The sequence below is a fragment of the Hemiscyllium ocellatum genome, chromosome 15 (assembly GCF_020745735.1).
Source record: "Hemiscyllium ocellatum isolate sHemOce1 chromosome 15, sHemOce1.pat.X.cur, whole genome shotgun sequence".
NCBI lineage: Eukaryota > Metazoa > Chordata > Chondrichthyes > Orectolobiformes > Hemiscylliidae > Hemiscyllium > Hemiscyllium ocellatum.
This window is the reverse complement of record NC_083415.1, coordinates 31,436,148-31,451,912: the sequence shown is the minus strand read 5'-3', so window position 1 is coordinate 31,451,912 and position 15,765 is coordinate 31,436,148. Positions and strand designations below refer to the sequence as shown.

Here is a 15,765-nt window from a genome sequence, read left to right as displayed (position 1 = left end):
AAGTCTGCTTCATAGGTTTCTGATCAATTAAGGCACTTTTGAAGTGTGCAAATGTCGTTTGCTTGGCAGTTCTCCTCCTAGCTGTTCAACTTTCCCTGGTCTTATACCCCAAAGCATCGGATTGTGTCATTGGCTTTTAAGATTGTCAATATATTCAATTCAAACTTGATTGGTATTTTGTACTTTTCGGGGTATAATCTAAACTGACTGGCCTAATTCAAATCTCTTTTGTCATTCCAGGCAACCAGCTACCCCAGTAGCTAGAGTACATGTTATATCATGTCTATTGAGAACACTTGGTGCTGTTATTGCTAGCTTTTACTCTCTTAAATGTATGCACACATACATCTTCATAACTAGAGACATTAATAGCCTCAGCAGAGTTTCATTTTAACAGCTTCTAGTATTTTTAATTAGACAGAACGGACTTAACATATTTCTACATGCAGACTTCAAAACATAACTAATTACACCACGTTTAAAACAAATAAAATTCAAATGCAATTTGTTGCATTCATGAGGAAGCTATTCACAATTAGGAGGTTCGGCACTACTGAATTAAATTAATAATCTATTGAAGAAGTGTTTTACAAAAACCATGTTTCTAAACTGGAAGAAAACCCAACATCTATTCAGACTGTCAAAGTAAACAATACACCTTTGGGTATTCTTACTTAGGTTATATACAAAGCAACTTGTATTAAGAATCTCAAAAACAGAATTAACTTCAAGAAAGATTTTGTGACACACAAGTACACTGAAAAGCAGCTGTTATGTATTACGAAACTGTACTATTAGATTAAATACCAGTGTACTTATGTAATAGAGGACAAAAGAGACATACTCACATGATTACTAACTAGCGTGATTCTTTTCCTCCCTCCTCGCTGTTCACCTGTCACATGTTTAGGAGACACTGTTGGCATTTTAACCACCTATAGAAAACCAAATAATAGATTAACTGTTTGACATTCAACAAGTGATTTACTAGAAGTGATTCATTGACTGAAGTACTTTGGAAAATCCTGAATGTGAAAAGCATTAAATAAATCCATGTCGTGATTATTTATCATTTTATGTTTAGCTATTAGCAACGGTATAAATATTCCAAGGTTTTAAAAGCACAAAAATGCTTGACTGACAATGGTAATGTAAAATCCACCCGATTCCTTAAACTTGTGGCAATGCTTTTAAGGAAGTCTTTAAAGGACAAGTGAATGGACAATAAATGATGGGCTACTGAGGGACACTGAGGAGCAGGAGGACCTGCGAATGCATGATCCCTGAATGTGACTGGACAGGTAGATAACGTAGCTAAGAAAGCATACAGAAGATAGAGGGCTGGCAGATGATGCAGCAACAGCATAAAACACTGGTTAGGTGATAGCTGAACTACCACATGTAGTTCTGGTCACCAAACAATAGGAAAAGTATGACTGCATTAGAGAAGATACGGAGGATGCTACAGTCCAAAACTGAAGAAATTTTGTTCGGCGGAAAGATTAGATTGGTTAGGAGGTTCAGGGAACCCCCTACTTGAAGCACACAAAATGACAAGGGGTCTAAGAGAGCAGAAAGTAAGGTCATCCTTAGGAAGATATCTTTGGCTGAGAGGGTATAGATCAAAGAGAAGAGTTAGGAAATTCAAAAAGGATTCAAGGGGAAATCCTTTCACTTCGAGAGTGGTGAGGATGTGGAACTCATTAACTGAAAAAGTGTGCGGGAAACCCACATAACATTTAACAAATATTCAGACACTATGCTCGACCACAGAGCTGCTGGGAAGCACCATTCTTGTCAATCAATGCACGATGCAATGTTTCTGCTTTCAGTATTGATCTTGGAGGGCTTCTCAGCAGCAGGACAGATTGCAGTAAACATTGCTTGGACATGTGTTTGAAATGTTGTATCCTTTGAAGCGATGGACTAAGAGCCAGAAAAGGACATTAGTTTGAATGGGTGTTAAAGGGAAGAAGCCTTCATCCAGACTGTGATTCTGTTCTTTCTCCAGCATTGCTGACAATGATGGATCTCTAGTGTACTTAGAACAGTTTCTAATTTTGTTTTCAATTATTTGTTTTTTTTCCAATTGCATAATTTGTCAGTGGCAATAAGATGTAATTGCTCTGGAGACAGTTCAGAGAAGATTAACAAGATTAATTCTAGAGGCGAAAGGCTCATCTTATGAGAGCTTTAGCAGTTTAGGCCTGCAATCTCTGGAATTTAGAAGAATTAGAGGAGATCTAATTGAGAAATAGAAGACATCAAAGGGGACTGATGGAGTTGAGACAAAGCAGATGTTTCCAAATGTGGGGTAATCCAGAACAAGATTATGGCTTTAAGCGAACGGACGGCAGATTTAAAACAGAGAGGAGGATGAATTATTTCTCACAAAGGATCGTGAATCTGTGGAATTTGCTGGATTAAAGGGTTTTAAGGAGCGGGCAGGAAAGTGCAACGGAGGCTGAGGTGAGATCAGTCACAATCATATTAACTGGCAGAGCAGGCTTAAGGAGCTAAATTGCTCTTCCTTGTTATGTTAGACAGTAAGACCAAAACATATATGCAGAAATTAAGTAATCCAGCCCTTCAAATTTGCTGTCATTCAATCACAGCTGTTAAGTTGATCAACCCCATTCTCCCACTTTTCTCCCTATAACCCTTGATCCCTTTGACAATCAAGAACCTATCTATCTCTGTCTTAAATATACTAAATGACCTGATTTCTACAGCCTTCTTTGGCAATGTTCTTATGATAGTTAGCAAGCAAGATATTCCTGCTGATTATTGCAATAAGTACCAAAAGTGGTGTATAAATTTGGAGGATTACATTAAATCTGGGTAAACTTCTGACTCACCAGTCCTCTGGTTTCAAGGAAGAAAAAACACTGATACCCAATCCTGAACAAAAGTCATTTTGTGAGCTAACTGGTATTCTACTGTGCTTTACCTGATTTCTATTTAGTCTATTCCTTGCTCAAGGAAGAAACCACCATGAAACGAATGGTTGAAAATTAGGCAAAACAAACCAGCTGAATAAAAGGTAGTCAAACAAGTACAACAGGAATTCTGAGACTGACATCATGTGACACAGATAATGAACTTTTGCTGAGACAAAAATTTTAACATGAAGCATTGATCAATGCATGATCACTGCTTCCAGACTTATATAAAAGCCAAAGCAATAGGAGTTGAGATACATTTTTTTTTAAATCTCTGTGAGCCTGCTCCACCATTCAATATTTGATTAACTATACAAATAAATCCAAATCCCTCTGAATCTCAACACTGCGATTCGATTTCTTTTAGATCAGATTACATTCCCTAGTATGGAAACAGGCCCTTCAGCCCAACGACCCTACAAAGAGTATCCCACCCAGATTCATTTCCTTACATTTACCCATGACTAATGCACCTAACACAATGGGCAATTTAGCATGGCCAATTCACCTGACCTGCACATCTTTTGGATTATGGGAGGAAACCGGAGCACCCAGAGGAAACCCAAGCAGATATAGGGAGAATGTGCAGACTCCACAAAGACAGACAGTCATCTGTGGCGGGAATTGAACCCGAATCCCAGGCGTTGTGAGGCAGCACTGCTAACCATTTTAGTAGTCTCTCACTTTAGAAAACATGGTGCTTTTCTGTTCTTCTTATTAAACAGCATAACTTTGTTCTAATCCACATCACATAATCAATCTTTATCCCATCGCAGCTTCCTCACACACCTGAGAGTACCAAACATGGATATGTAACACTCAGTCCGCTCAGTTAACTAATTGATATATAGGTACACATTATATATAGCTGAGACTCAAGCACGGATTCTGTGGCACTATCCTAGTTGCAATGCTATGAAGATCTATTTCTTGGGCAACAAAACCTTAGCGTTCTTCCTGATAATGTAAATTAGTTACATGTATTGCTTTCTCAACTATCCTGCTAGCAACAACCTGAGAAAATAGGGATTCATGGGTGATTTTCTTTCTTCATCCTCTTCTGCACAGCAGGACAATTTTGCCTTTGAACTCACAGAAGTCATTCTAGATTCAAAGGAATCGTGGAAGATAAAAACCCATACATCTCTTGGGTGGAGTCCTATATCAGGGCCTGATCACAGGGACTATGGTGAGACATCTGAGAGCGGTTCAGCAAGACCTTGCATGACATCCAGAGTCAAAAGGTGTGGCGCTGGAAAAGCACAGCAAGTCAGGTAGTATCCATGGAGGAGGAGAGGCGATGTTTTGAGCCCACATTCCTGATGAAGGGCTTAAGCACAAAACGTTGACTCTCCTGTTCCTCAGATGCTGCCTGACCTGCTATGCTTTTCCAGAGCCACACTTTTTGACTTTGACTCTCCAGCATCTGCAGTCCTCACTCCCTCCTACTTGCGTGATGTCCAGGTCAACTAACTGCATTTTCCATTAAAGTCCCAGGCATCAAAATGAGATTCTTGCAAGTCAGCGGCCAGATGCCGATTAAAGAGGATTACTGTTTGCAGTCACCCTCATAAATTGACACCTGACCTCATTAATATACAGCTTTTTATCCTACCAGCTATTGCAAGGAGAATTATTGACAAGAATGTCAGATCAGGTACTTGGTGACTTCAGCTCATTGTTTGCTCATCTAGATATCCATGCTTGGAAACCAGACACCAACCTGTCAAGACACTCAGACTGCAGCAATCATAACCACACCACATCAATAGAACTTGGCACTGGACACTTGCTACTCTCTCAGCATCATCATGATACACCTCCAATCCACCTACAGTACATTTCTGCAACTCAAGCTTATCAGCAACTGTGACCGCAATGTTCCTGCAAAGGACACACTGTGCACAGCAATAGACATTCAGTTCATGGATTGGACAAAGTTACACCTCAGGGCTCTTCACTTCCTCTCTTAGTATCACTCACTTTGAATCTACTTTGATGCTCACAGCATCCATGCCATCCATTTTTACACTTTGCAGCTTCAGGCAGAGATACCAGGCTCAAGGTGCTGCAATGCCATCATCACTGTCAGCGGGAATCAATTAAATCAGGGAAGACAGGCTTCAACCAGGGAATCCCAGCAAAGTAAGTCAAGGGCAGTCTCTGATATCAGGCCAGAGGTTTGGACATGGTCAGCCAGCTGCCCAAGGCTTTCAAGGTCAGGATGCTCTCCTCAAACTGTGAGCAGCCAAATGTCAGGCTCTTGATATCTTGACTCTTTATGGTCTATTGTGGTGAGTTTTCTCCTGGACAGAGAGAAAGGTAAGTATTAAAATAGAGAAAAAAAGAAACGCACTGAGGTCTCCCACCAGAGTGAGCAGGCAGCAGAGAGGGCTGCGGGGTTAGTGGTGTGGGAGTTTGAGATGGATCACAGTGACGGAGAGCATTAATAATGAGAGTAGTAACCATGAAGCTTTGTGGGAGGTGGGTGTAACAGCAGAGAGATGATGGCAGAAATTACCCTGGGGGAGGAGAAGACGGTCATTGAGCTTCCTACACTGCTGAGCACTGCACCAATGGTAGGTGTGGACCAGGCTGGGCGTGTCTGGTCACTTCCTCTTCTCAACCATGCCTGAGGTAAGTGTTACAAACAGAGCAGGGTAGCTCCGGACTGACAATTCTTGTCCAGGTGCCTGATGGCTTTTCCAAGGTGGCGCCAGTGTCAGGGTTTGCTGTCCATTCCAAGATATTTGGCAGTGGCAAGTTCTTCTGGATAGGGAGATTGGTAGAATTTCCAGAGTGTGGTGCTGGAAAAGCACAGTAAGTCAGGCAGCATCCGAAGAGCAGGAGAATCAATGTTTCAGGCAAGAGCTCTTCATCAGGGTGGCACAGTGGCACAATGGTTAGCACTGCTGCTTCACAGCCCCAGAGACCTGGGTTCAATTCCCGCCTCAGGCGGCTGACTGTATGGAGTTTGCACATTCTCCCCGTGGGTTTCTTTCCACAGTCCAAAAATGTGCAGGTTAGGTGAATTGGCCGAGCTAAATTGCCCATAGTGTTAGATGAAGGGGTTGCGCTTTGGCGGGTCGGTGTGGACTTGTTGGGCCGAAGGACCTGTTTCCACACTGTATCTAATCTAATCAGGAATTTGCCTGAAACGCTGATTCACCTGCTCCTCGGATGCTGCCTGACATGCTGTGCTTTCCAGCACCCCACACTACTCTGATCTCCAGCATCTGCAGTCCTCACTTTCTCAGAGTGGTAGAATTGGTCTGGCATCAGACATGACAGACCCAATATGAGCACCATGGGTAGTTAATGAGACATATTCGGGAAGACAGTGCAAGAAATTGACATTTCCCCCACTGTTGCCACATCTTTTAAAACCCTACTTAATAAGTCATTAGGATGCAAAGACTAATTTACCAGTTTTTAAAACAAAAATAATTATTTTAAGCTCCTCCTCCTCATATTTTCTCCTTCAACGTCCTACAGAAATAATATTATAAGGACATGGGGAAAGAGTCAGAAAGTGGGACTTCCTGGATTTCACTTTGAAAGAGCTAGTGCAAACTTCTTAGGTAAAATGGTCCCCTTCTGTCCTGTAATATTACAGCAAATCTCCAAGAGAAGGAAGAGTTCCTTGGTTAGCGGTCACACCATGAGTAGACAAACAAAAATAATTTGAATGTCACTGTGGGTGTGGAGAAAGGGCACATAAGTCACAAAAGGAAACAGCTAATGTTTCAAACTGTTTCATAAGTATTCAGCACTCATGCTATTTTTGATACAATCAAAGGCAGCAACTAAAGATGGAAAATATATAAGTAATGTCACGATGCAAGTGTGAATGCAAGATGTGGGGAAAGAGTGAACAGCAGATGTACTGTGGTATTTGGAAACTCAACACAGAGGGAAAAATAGTCAGTCATTCTGTAACCACAAGCATAATGCATTATCCACAAATTATCTCCAAGGTCCAAGAAAGAGGCACCAGGATCTACTTTAGAGACAGAACTGTGCAGACAGGCCAACTAATAGCTTTATTTAATTCTCAGCGGAGCTCAATTCTATATGGGAGGTTTCAATCTAACATTACTGGAGAAAGAATGAATTGCCTTAACAAATTACAGATTTATAGTATTAACATTGCAGCTTTAGTTGTAGGAAATATTAGTTTTAGAAATATAAACCAGGTTTTTGCCATCATTTACAATGAGGGAGATACTTTTGCAATACATTCAGGATATTAATACACAAACTTATGGAGGCTTTGGAAAGGGTGCAAAGGAGGTTTACCAGGATGCTGCTTGGACTGGAGGGTTTGTCTTACGAAGAGAAGTTGACTAAGCTTGGATTTTTCTTGCTGGAGAGGAGGAGGAAAAGAGGTGATTGAGGTGTACAAGGTAATGAGAGGCACGAATAGATTCAATAGCTAGAGACTTTTCCTCAGGGCAGGACTGACTGGCATGAGGGGTCATAGTTTTAAGGTGTTAGGAGGAAGGTATAGAGGAGACATCAGAGGTAGGTTCTTTACACAGAGAGTTGTGTACACATGGAATGCGTTGCCAGCAGTGGTGGTGGAAACAGAGCATTAGGGACATTTAAGTGACTGCTGGACATGCACATGGACAGCAGTGAATTGAGGGGTGCATAGGTTAGGTTATTTTATTTTAGATTAGGATTAATCATCGGCACAACATCGTGGGCTGAAGGGCCTGTTCTGTGCTGTACTTTTCTATGTTCTATTTGTCACTACAAGTCAGGAAACAGGCAGAACAATTACGTAACCTAAACAGAAAGGAAACAGCTGAGAAAACTTACACTTAGATTTATTGTTGGAACAATAAAAGTCAAAAGCAAGGGCACTCGTCATCAAAAGTAACTGATTTTCAGCAGACTTACCAAGTAAATGGAAGAATATTATTGGCAAACATAATTGTAGATTAGAAAGTCACTCAAGTAGCTCATCGATACAGGAGAGAATGAGGAAAAGTGGAAAAGCAGTAGTGCTAGAAGATTCGTTAGTTAGGGGAACAGACAGATATTTCTGCACCATCGACAGGACATCGACATGGAATGAACTGCCAGAGGAGGTGGTGGAGGCTGGTACAATTACAATATTTAAAAGGCACCTGGATGGGTACATGAATAGGAAGGGTTTAGAGGGATATGGGCCAAGTGCTGACTAGAGTAATTTAGAGGTCGGATTAGCCGAAGCAGTTTCCATGCTGTACATCTCTATGACTCTAGGCTAAGCAAGTGCACACAGAAATAGGAATGTGCAACTAGAAACATGGTGCAGATGGGAGAATGCAATATTCCCAGGATGCTGAAGCTATTTTATTTTGCAGGGAAGGCATATATAATGAGAAAACGTAGTAAAAGGGCAATTTGAAACATATTTTCCAGACAGTATTTGGTTAGAATGTGAGATCTACCACAGCAAAATATAGTCTGAAAGAATATTAGCTGGTTACTTCAGAATAGTTTATATTAAATAACTTGAGGAGATTACATGGCTCATAAGGAAATTAGATGTGTATGTTTTAAAAAAATGTCATAAGACTTTCATCTATTGTGCATTCTTAATTGGTCTTAATTGGTGACAAGTCGTTTCTGTAAACTGTTACAGCCCACCATCTCCCTTATGTAGAGATTTTCAGGACTTTATCTCAACAAAATAAAGGAATAGGCTTCCTTTTTCTGATTCAAATTCTTCAAGTGTCTGCAAAGCTGATTAAAACAATCAGTTTACGTTACAAAAGTTAAAAATCACACTAGTGTGCTTCCAATTAAATCTGTTGGACTATAACCTTGTGTTGTGATTTTTAACTTTGTACACCCCAGTCCAACAGCAGCATCTCCAAATCATGATTAAAACAAAGCCGAGAACCCGGAACAAATAACAAAAACATGTTTGCCTCAGAGCTATGACTAAGACAAGTGAATATGAGAAGCTCGAGGCAATACTCAACCACACACAAGAACTGAAACTAGCATGAATTTTCAAGGTGGAGTAATTCAGTCCTTAGAGATAGAAAATTACAACAAACCTTCAATTTCCCCTCACAAGATTAAAATAGTTCATTATGAGTCACTGTATCAAGCGATCTAATGAAGTATGGATGAAAATCCCTCTGATTATTGTATAAGCAAGTGGGGACAAGTTCAATAGCTTAAAACTTAAAAATATAACAGATGACTAACGTGCATCTTACCTGCGGTTGTTAGGAGTATGTTTGTCGAGCTGGGTAGTTGGTTTGCAGGGGTTTCATCCCCTTTCCAGATGACATCTTCAGGGCTGTGGAGCCTCTGGTGAAGCACTGCTGTCCCGTCTCGGTTGGAATTTAGTTGATTTCATTCCCGCTGCTTCTGGTTGCTGATCACTATATACCAACCACTGCAACGAACAACCGGCATCCGGAATCAGCTGGAACAGAACCAACTAAATTTCATCCAAGACAGGACAGCAGCACTTCACAAGAGGCTCCACAGCACTGAGGAGGTCACCTAGAAAGGGAACAAAGCGTTTGCAAACCAACTCCCCAGCTTGTCAAACATATCCGTAAGAACTGCAACCAGTGCCTGAGCCACAAATCTTCACACAAACCTTGTACATCTTACCTTTTTTCCACTTTCATCAACCTTTAGTTCACTGTGCTCTAGTGCATCAAGCAGACTCACAGGCTTTTTTCTTGTGTTCTCATTTGTTTTCTCATATTCAATGTAGATCTTGGTCATGCCATCTCCTCCACAAGACTCAACACCATCTGTATATAAGTAAATCAGTCCAAATTAGTAATTTTTGGTTTTAAATAATTTAAAGATAATTTAGTAACTTTATTGGATATGTAGGGAGTTGCTTGCATATGAATTAGGAACAGCTGTACACCATTTAGTCCATCAAGCCAGCTCCCCCTTTCAATAAGATTAGGGCTGTTTGGATTCCACATTTTCACCTATCCCAGATAGATTCTTAAGCAAAGATAATCAATAATCTGGCTTCCACTGCTATCATGGGCAGACAGTTCCAAAGACACTCAACTCTCAAACAACAGATTTCTCCTCATTTTTGCTTGAATGGAGATACCTCACTTTAAACCCATGTGCCCTAGTCCTAGTCTCTCCCAATTCATTTCAGCATCCACCCTGTGAGGTTCTGTCAGGAACTTAGATATTTCAATAAGATTGTCTCTTCTTTTAAACTCCAATGTATACAGGTCCAGCCTGCCCAATCTTTTCCTCATAAAACTGTCACAAAGCTGATCTTTTCTTCCAGGAACCTTGATTTTTCTCAAAGGGGTCATAAATCAGCTCCTGGTCGGAGGTGACTAGTTTGGTACAGAGACGAAAAAGGATATTGAGACGTCTATTGTTCATATAAATAGATGAAACTTGAGGCCAAAGTGGTTATGTTTTAGAAGTGACCTGTATAATGAAAGGGGAGTGGTCAGCTCTCTAGCTGGGCAGTTCAGTCCAGAACTAGTTAGGAGTTTAGCTGTGTGGAAACAGGCTGGTAAACTCTCTCGCCTTCTGCCCTTCTAACTTCAACCTGTACGTATTTGCTCCATTTTTACTGTTTTTAAAAGGGTTTACTTATTGGGACTGTTGTGTATATTTGGAATAGCTTAATTAAGTCTAGTTTGGATAAACTGTAGGGGTTCTTTATTCTGCTCGTTGTGTTTCATTGTGTAATTTTGTGAATAAATGTTTGTCTGTTTCAAAACCCAGTAGTTAACCATGCTAACTTACTCTGGATAATTTTTATGCTTACCCAAACAAATTCCAAAGTTATGGTCTGGATTACCTGTTTAAGGATGCTTTGCGTGGTCTGGCCTAGTGCATAACAGATTGGGGGCTCTTTGCGGGATTTTAAACAGCAAGTGGTACATAAAGGTAAGGTACCTTTATTTCGGGTATTGGTTTGATTGTGTAGACAAAGCTTGGGACACTAATGGCTCTTTCAGTTGCCAAAAGTTTTCCGGAAGTGGATGCGGTGACTTTGGAAGTTTTGCAAAAAGGGGAATAAGAAAAGCTGCAGGAATGAGCAGACAAGGTGGGATTGGAGCTGTCTGCTTCTGTGAGGAAAGGAGAAATAACTACAGCAGTAGGTCAGCATTTAAACCTGCCAGAGAAGCTATCAAAGTCTATAGAGATAGCAAGAATGCAGTTGCAAATGAAGCAGCTTGAGTTAGAGGGGAGTGATAAAGAAAGGACAGCAGACTTGAAACAGTTTGAGTTACAATCAAAAGCAGAACAGAGGGAAACAGAAAGAGCTTCTGAACTTCAGAAACTGACACTTAAAACAGAAAGTTAGCTTAAAAGGCTGGACATAAAGGCTGAAGGTAACCTTAACAAAGAAGTAGTGCAAACTCATGTGGAAGAGCAGAGAGTTAAAATGACAAGGTTAGCAGCTGAAATGGCTGATGATTATGAGCTGGTTCATAAAACACAGTTTGACTTCCAGAATTAATTTCAATCCATGAGTGGCAGAAATTAGGGCAAAGAGAAATCCTCACATGGAAAGGGAAAAGTAGGTCTCAGTGAAAATCATCAGGATAACTTCCCACAGGGTAAGAAAGAAACACTTGAGGGACAAAGAAGTTAAAAAGATCCGGTGTTTTCATTGTAATAAAGTGGGCCACACTAAATCAGTGTTGGTGGGCTAGGAGAAAGCCAGATAGAAGAAAACCAGACAAGCCTGGGAATTTTGTTGAATGGAGTAACAAAAAGCACAAGGGAAGTTAGACATAGTGTACAAGATGATCAGAGGTTGATTAAGGTGGAGGTGCCAGATCTGCTTAAAAAATATACATGCAAGGGTAAACATTATTCACATAGGCCAGGGGTTGCAGGTAAAGAGGTTACAATATTAAGGGACACAGGATCCGCTCAGTCTGTAATGCTGAAGGACGAGGAAATATGTACTCCTGAGGGACTATTGCCAGAAAAGGTACTGGTAACAGGAATTCCTGGTGAGACAAAAAGTGCCCAATTATATAAAGTGAGGCTAGAGAGTCCAGCAAAGAGTGGAGAACTTGTGGTAGGAGTACTAGACAAACTCTCAGGAATACAATTTGTCCTTGCAAATGATATAGCGGATTCACCGGTAGGCACGCTGCCTACTCTCGTTGAAAAGCCAGAGGAGATGCAGACAACTGAAGAAATGAATTATGTTTTTCCAGGACTTTTCCCAGATTGCATGATCACAAGATCACAAAGGCCCAGGTTGAAGCAGGAGAGATCAAAACACACAGATAAGGAAGCTGACATAGCTTTATCAAAGACTTTTTTGATCAGATAAGTGGGACAGAGTGAGAACAAATAGGTAAACACGCAAGTATCTTCAGCTCTGCTATGCTTATTGAGTTACAGCAGAAAGATGAGATGTTTAAACAGTTACATCAAAAGGCACATAGAGAGGAGAGTGAATGCATCCCTGTTTTATTACTCAACCAATACTGTCTAAATGACGAAATAGAGACCATCACACATTCGAGCAGATGAGAAATGGCAGAAGTGCAGATTGTTTTGCCAGTAGGGTATAGAAAGGAGGTACTATGAGTGGCGCATGAGCTACCACTTGGAGGTCATTTAGGAGGTGAGGAAAACACTGGCTAAAATACAAAGACACCTTTATTGGCCTGGGCTACACAAAGATGAAGTTGAATTTTGCCAGACATGTCATGCATGTCAGTTAATCAGAAAACCACACTCAGGAATAAAACCTGCAGCTTTGATACCTATCCCAGCATTTGAGGAACCTTTCACAAAAGTTGTAATTGCTTGTGTCGGTCCCCTAATTCGAACAAAAAGTGGGAATAAGTATTTATTAACAATAATAGATGTGCCGATTAGATTTCCAGAGGCAATCCCATCATGCACCATCACAGCTAAAAAGGTTGCAGAAGGATTACTTAAATGTCTTACTAGATAAATACTACCAATATAGATCCAGTCAGATCAAGGATCAAACTTCACATCCAAACTATTCAAGGTGGTTCTGAATAACTGGGGAATAAAGCAATTCAAATCTACTGCATACCATCTAGAATCGCAGGAAGCGCTAGAGAGATGGCATCAAACACTAGAGACCATGTTGAGGGCTGATGGTCAGGATTATCCAGATGATTAGGATAAGGGAGTTCCGATTGTACTTTTTACAATCGGAGAGGCACTGAATGAATCAATCAAATTCAGTCCATTCGAATTAATTTTTGGGCATGAAGTAAGAGGACCATTAAAATTGATGAAGGAGAGATTAATACGTCAGAATTCAGAGACCACCCATTTGGATGGTGTCAAATTTTACAGAACTATTACATAGAGCTGGAGAGTTGACTAGGCAGGATACAATGAAACAGGAAGCAGATAAGAAATCACAAATTTGCAATTTTGCAATTGGGGATAAGCTATTGGTGTTACTTCCAGTAACAGTTGGACCTTACCAAATCGAGGAAATTGAGTGAAGTGAACTACTTGAGAAGGACTCCAAACAGGAAGAAATCTCAGAGCGTGTGTCATGTGAATATGTTTAAAAGATATTTTGATAGGGAAGGAAAGCAAGAGGAGAAGGTGTGAATGATTACAGCACAGAAGGAAGAACCAAGTTCAGAGGATTCTGAATTGCACATTCCTCAACTTCCAACTTTTATGTGTGGACTGTCACAAAGTCAACACCGTTATAAAGACTGATACATATCCAATCTCATGGTTGGAGGACTATGTTCAAAAAGTGGGACAAGCAACTGACATTTCTAAGTTGGACTTGCTCAGGGGCTTTTGGAAGTACCTCTGTCAGATAGCAAAGGCAATTTCAGCTTTCGTAATGCCAAATGGAAGTCATGCCATTGGTATGAAATGTAGCTGGAGCGTTTTTCAGAGATTGACTAATAAGGTCATTGCTGGATTACCCAACTGCGTGGTGTATATTGATTTTAATCCCACATGAAAGGAATATTTACAGCATTTATTGGACTTGTTCAATTGACCTCAGAAGGCAGGCTTGGTGTCAACTTAGCTAAAACTGAATATGCCAAAGCCCATGTCACCTTTCTGGGTCAGGTTCGAGAATGTGGTGCTGGAAAAGCACAGCAGGGTCAGGCAACATCTAAGGAGCAGGAGAATTGATGTTTTGGGCATTAGCCCTTCATCAATATTCTCGACTCTCATCTCCAGCATTTGTAATCCTTACTTTCTCCTTCCTGGGCCAGGTTAATGGACATAAACAAATGACCCCATGTGATGTGAAAATGAAAGCAAGCAGGTAATTTCTCACACCCTCAAAAAAAAGGTTCCTGGGATTGCATGAATTTTACCAAACGTTTGTGCCCAACTTTAGCATGTGGCTGCTCCACTTACAGAATTGTTAAAAAAAACAGCAAGAAGTTTCAGTGACAGCAGACTGTCAAATGACATTTAACAGTCTAAACACTATGTTAACCACTGTCCCAGAATTAATCACACTGGATTACACAAACCCTTTCAAGGTGGCTATCGATGCCAGTGATGTGGGGTCGGTGTGGTGCTCCTGCAGGAGGATGAGGAGGGACTAGAAAAACCCATTGGGTATTTGCTCAGGAAGCTGAAAATGTGTTGCTGGAAAAGCGCAGCAGGTCAGGCAGCATCCAAGGAACAGGAAATTCGACATTTCGGGCATAAGCCCTTCATCCTATTGGTTCAGGAAGTCGAACATTCATCAACAGAAATATTCAACAGTGGAGAAAGAGACTTAAAGCTTTGTGCTGACATTACATTTCAGTGTTGATATTACCAGCAATGCATCTGAGACAATTGTACACATTGATCAAAGCCCATTGACATTTGTGGAAACATTTAAGGACAAAAATGCCAGACTGTTTAGATGGAGCTTGTTGTTGCAGCTATTCAATTTGACAATTGTGTATGTGGCAGGTCACGAAAACGTGACTGCTATTGCATTATCGAGTCTCGAATGAGATATGGAGGTGTTTGGTGGCAGGTATGCCATGGTCTGAATTTGCATTTGGTTGCATATGTTTGCATGTTTATTGCTAGTATACTGTATGTGTGTGTTTATACTATTAACTGGGTTTTCGAAGGTTTTTTTTCCCCATCTATTGGTATTGATGGTTCATTTGTTTTGTAAGGGGGTCGGGGGAGGGGAAGTGTCACAAAGCTGGTCCTTCTTTTTTTTAAAAAAAAAGCTGTTCCTTTTCTCAAGGATACTGTGTCTTTGGTTTTTATTCCAGAGGAGTCATAAAACCCTCCCAGCTCCGGGGTGACTAGTTTGGTACAGAGAAGAAAAAGGATGTTGTGAGGCCTTTTGTTTATATGTAAACAGATGAGACTTCAAGCCAAAGTGGTTATGAAGTCATCTGTACAATGAAAGAGAAGTGGTCAGTTCTCTAGGTAAGTAGTTCAGTCCAGAACTAGTCAGAACTTCAGCTGTGTGGAAACAGGCTGGTAAACTCACTCTCTCCTCCTTCTGCCCTTCTAACTTCAACCTGTAAGTATTTGTTCCATTTTTACTTTTTTTTTTAAAACGGGGTTTGCTTATTGGGACTGTTGTGTATATTCGTAATGGCATAACTAAGTCTAATTTGAATAGACTGAGTTCTGGATGGGTCCTTTATTCTGTTCTTTGCATTTCATTGTGTAATTTTGTGAATAAATTCTTGTCTGTTTTAAAACCCGGTAATCAACCTAGCTAACTTATTCCAGATAATTCTCACTGTACACTTACCGAAACAAATTGCCAAGTTATGGTCTGTGTTGCCTGCTACAGAATGTTTTGAGTAGTTTGGCCTAGTCGATGATAAAACTCTTTCCCTCATAACCC

General features: G+C 40.6%; 1 protein-coding gene across 4 annotated transcripts in view; it reads right to left on the bottom strand.

Moving 5' to 3' along the window:
- The window catches only part of rtel1 (regulator of telomere elongation helicase 1), a 143,906-nt gene that overhangs the window by 23,245 nt on the left and 104,896 nt on the right, over positions 1-15,765 (bottom strand). For all 4 annotated transcript variants that reach the window (XM_060836336.1, XM_060836337.1, XM_060836340.1 and 1 more), the window contains exons 27-28: positions 9,570-9,715; positions 849-935 (exon numbers count right to left, since the gene is read on the bottom strand). In XM_060836336.1, coding sequence (XP_060692319.1) covers positions 849-935; positions 9,570-9,715 — 233 coding nt within the window. The remainder of the gene's footprint in view (positions 1-848; positions 936-9,569; positions 9,716-15,765) is intronic.